Source organism: Cariama cristata, unplaced genomic scaffold, assembly GCF_000690535.1.
Source record: "Cariama cristata isolate BGI_N322 unplaced genomic scaffold, ASM69053v1 scaffold28310, whole genome shotgun sequence".
Taxonomy (NCBI): Eukaryota; Metazoa; Chordata; class Aves; order Cariamiformes; family Cariamidae; genus Cariama; species Cariama cristata.
In genome coordinates, this window is record NW_009596792.1 from 14,261 (window position 1) to 18,438 (window position 4,178).

The window sequence follows — 4,178 nt, forward strand, 5'->3', positions numbered from 1 at the left end:
CCTTTGCCCCATCTCCTGCTGCATGGGGGCTGCTGCTGCCCTTTGCTGCCAGCTCCAGGGATGCTCAGACCGCAGCTGGACAAGGCATCCAGGACCCTGCTTTGAGGAAGGCTTGGCCCAGACAACCCCAGGGGTGTTCCCAATCTCAGCAACTGTGCAAAAAGAAGGGGAAATTGGGAGCTGGCGACAGCCTGCAGCACTGGGCACCCTCCAGCAGAGCCCTGGTCCCACCACTTGGCTCTGCTGTGCCATGGCAGCCAGCTCTGCAGGATGCGGGGTGCGTCGCGACCCTCACCTTGGAGGGGAACAGGCAGGGAAGGCAGCGCTGCATCTTCCTGCCTGGGCCCCAGCAGGCTGGAGGGCTCCAGGGTGAGCTCTCCAGGGTGAGCTGCAGGGCGGTGATGCCTCCCTGGGGTGCCTGTCGGGCTTCAGCTAGGTGCTGGCATGGAGGGGGAGGATGTGGCAGGTCTGGGCGCTTGCAGACTTCTGAGTCCTGGGTCAGGATGTGGCCATGCAGTGACACAGTGAAGGGGCTCCGTCAGGGACATCACCAGCTGTTGGTGACACCAACTGCCCATGCTTCCCCAGGCCGGGGCAGAGGCAGAGCCCAGCCCAGTGGGTCTGTCTGGGAAGTGATGCTGCTGTCGGGGAGCAATAGCTGCCGCTGGGATGGCATCTCCCGAGAGCCAGGGAACCCCCATCCTGGCTCTTTGGCACGTGGATGATGGTGCAGAGCAAGCAAACCCATGGCCAGTCTCCAGCCCATAGGCTGGGTACAGCTTTCTAGGGCACTGGGAGGTGACAAACAGAGCTTGTGACTTCTCTTTGTCCCAGCGCATGGGACTGTACGTCAGGTACTTGGCAGAACGAGGACTGTGCGTGCAGACAAGAGCTATGGACATGGTGGCCAGGAGCCAGGAGCCTCCAAACCCTTCTGCTGCGGGAAGGTGCATGCTCCCCTGCAGAGCAGCATGGCCTTGGCTGCACAGTGGGGGTTTCACGCAGGCACTCCGCATTTCAGGGGGCCGGGGACAGCCCTGTGGCCACCACGCTGCTGCGCCAGCACCATTCAGGGACCACCTGAGACAGTCCTTCGCAGCGAGCAAGTGCCGGGGTCCGGCGAGGGTACAGGGAGCACTCGGGGTGCAGGAGAGGTCTGGCTGGAGAGCAGGGACCCCAGGGTGCACCCCGAGCCCGGCTGCCTTTCACCGCCCCGGAGGCTCCACTTCCTCACCGCCCTTTGTATTCTGAGCACAAGCGCCATTGACATGGGGCTGGAGCACAGCCACGCATTCCTCAGCCTGGGCCAGGGCCTTTGTGGCCCCGTTTTCCAGGGCGAAAGTCCACTCCCTCTGTGTTCCCGGTGGCAGAAAGGCCCTCTTTGTGCATCTGGCAGCGTGCTCCTGCGGGGCCGGATTGGCACTGAGCAGCCCCAGCTGGGCAGGAAGCGGCAGGGAAGGGGGCGAGGGGGGCTCTGACAAAGCGGTGGGGTGGGACACGCAGGGTTAAGTGTCCCGCAGCAGGCATTAACCCTCCCACTGCTGCCAGCCTGCAGCCTGGCTGCTCAATGAAGCCGGTGTCACCCTGGGCTGGAGGATGGCGCTGGGCCAGGGGCAGCGTGTGCCCCTCGGGGGCTCAGGCAACACATCCTTGGGGTGGCGGGGACAGCGTGGGCTGCTTGGCAAGGCCAGGCTGTGATGCAACCGTGGCCCCTCTCCTCCCCGCACCAGGGCAGAGGGATGCTGGGCCATCCCTTGCAATGGGAACCTCAGGGAGCACAGCAGCCCTTGGTTGCTGCCAGGAGTAGCCACTGCATACCCAGCTGCCACCCTGTCACCCTCGTGGTGCCCCCCTGTGCGAGCCCAGCTCAGCAGGCAGCACAGCCCAGGTCAAGGTCAGGCGTGGGCTGGAGCACTGCGTCCTTGCAGAGGTCCAAGGGCATTGATGCCTTTTTCATGCTGCACCCCATACAGCGGCGCTGGGGTGTTGGAACGGTGCTCACCGCACTGCGAGCTTCCTCTGCTCCTTGCCTGTCTTGCAGGTCTCTTCCAGAGAGCCATCATCCAGAGTGGCTCCGCACTCTCCAGCTGGGCGGTGAACTACCAGCCCGTGAAGTACACCAGCATGCTGGCCGACAAGGTGGGCTGCAACGTGCTGGACACGGTGGACATGGTGGACTGTCTGCGGCAGAAGAGTGCCAAGGAGCTGGTGGAGCAAGACATCCAGCCAGCTCGCTATCACGTGGCCTTTGGGCCAGTCATTGACGGGGATGTGATCCCAGATGACCCGGAGATCCTGATGGAGCAGGGCGAGTTCCTCAACTACGATATCATGCTGGGGGTCAACCAGGGTGAGGGACTGAAGTTCGTGGAGGGCGTGGTGGACCCCGAGGATGGCGTCTCGGGCAGTGACTTTGACTACTCGGTCTCCAACTTTGTAGACAACCTGTATGGCTACCCCGAGGGCAAGGACACCTTGCGGGAGACCATCAAGTTCATGTACACGGACTGGGCTGACAGGGACAACCCAGAGACACGTCGCAAGACTCTGGTGGCCCTCTTCACTGACCACCAGTGGGTAGAGCCGTCGGTGGTGACGGCCGACCTGCATGCCCGCTACGGCTCCCCCACTTACTTCTATGCCTTCTACCACCACTGCCAGAGCCTGATGAAGCCTGCATGGTCCGACGCGGCCCACGGGGACGAGGTGCCTTACGTGTTCGGGATCCCCATGATTGGCCCAACAGAAAAAAAAAACTTCTCCAAGAACGACGTCATGCTTAGTGCCGTGGTGATGACCTACTGGACCAACTTTGCCAAGACAGGGTGAGTGGGGATGGGTGCTGTGCCTGGGGGGGTCTGCACTCACTGCAGCTGCACCCCTTATTACCATGCTGTGGTGGGAGCGTGTCATGCCTGGTGTGGGACACTGAGCCCCCCCGTGCTCAGAGGTCCATGTGCTGCACCTTCACTGGGCTCAGGGCACCAACCACACAGTGAGAAGCTGAGAACGCAGCCAGCCCCTGGGGCAGGACCCAGACGAGCTCAGGGGTGGGGAGGTTGGTTGGCCATGGTTATTGTGGGTAAGACTTGACCTACGGTTGGGGTGCTGCCCAGCCATGCAGGACCTTTTGCCAGTCCACCCTGTGCCACCACTGGCAAAGGTCCCCCCAGCCTCCTTCTCTGTGTCTGCCTCTCCCTCCTCGCCTCCTCGGCTCTTCCTGTTGCTAGCTCTGTTTTGCCTGTGTTTCGCAGGGACCCCAACAAGCCCGTCCCCCAGGACACCAAGTTCATCCACACCAAGGCCAACCGATTTGAAGAGGTGGCCTGGTCCAAGTACAACCCCCGTGACCAGCTGTACCTGCACATCGGGCTGAAGCCACGGGTACGTGACCACTATCGGGCCACCAAGGTGGCTTTCTGGAAGCACCTGGTCCCCCACCTGTACAACCTGCACGATATGTTCCACTACACCTCCACCACCACCAAAGTGCCACCGCCTGACACCACGCAGAACTCCCACATCACCCGCCGGCCCAACGGCAAAATCTGGACCACCAAGCGCCCTGCCATCTCACCCGCGTACAACAGTGAGAACGGGAAGGAGAAGTGGAGCCCAGAGCAGGAGGCGGGCACCCTGCTCGAGAGCCCCCGTGACTACTCCACCGAGCTGAGCGTCACCATCGCTGTGGGTGCCTCCCTCCTCTTCCTCAACGTGTTGGCCTTCGCTGCCCTCTACTACCGCAAGGACAAGCGCCGGCAGGACACGCACCGGCAGCCCAGCCCCCAGCGTGGTGCCGCCAACGACATCGCCCACGCGCCTGACGAGGAGATGCCCTCCTTGCAGGTGAGCCAGGGTCACCATGAGTGTGAGGCTGTGCCGCCCCACGATGCCCTGCGCTTGGCCGCTCTGCCTGACTACACTCTCACCTTGCGGCGCTCTCCGGATGACATCCCGCTCATGACCCCCAACACCATCACCATGATCCCCAACTCACTGGTGGGGCTGCAGACCCTGCACCCCTACAACACTTTCACTGCCGGTTTCAACAGCACGGGGCTCCCGCACTCACACTCCACCACCAGGGTATAGCTGCCCGCCGCCGGCGCACACGCATGCACGCACGCACACGCACCCAGCAGACAATGGAAGAGGGACCCGCCCGGGCAGCCCGCCGC

At 62.9% G+C, this 4,178-nt stretch overlaps 1 protein-coding gene across 1 annotated transcript in view; it reads left to right on the plus strand.

Moving 5' to 3' along the window:
- The window catches only part of NLGN3 (neuroligin 3), an 11,289-nt gene extending 7,197 nt beyond the window's left edge, over positions 1–4,092 (plus strand). The window contains exons 4-5 of the mRNA XM_009707521.1: positions 2,042–2,825; positions 3,255–4,092. Coding sequence (XP_009705823.1) covers positions 2,042–2,825; positions 3,255–4,092 — 1,622 coding nt within the window. The remainder of the gene's footprint in view (positions 1–2,041; positions 2,826–3,254) is intronic.
- Positions 4,093–4,178: the final 86 nt, after the last annotated feature.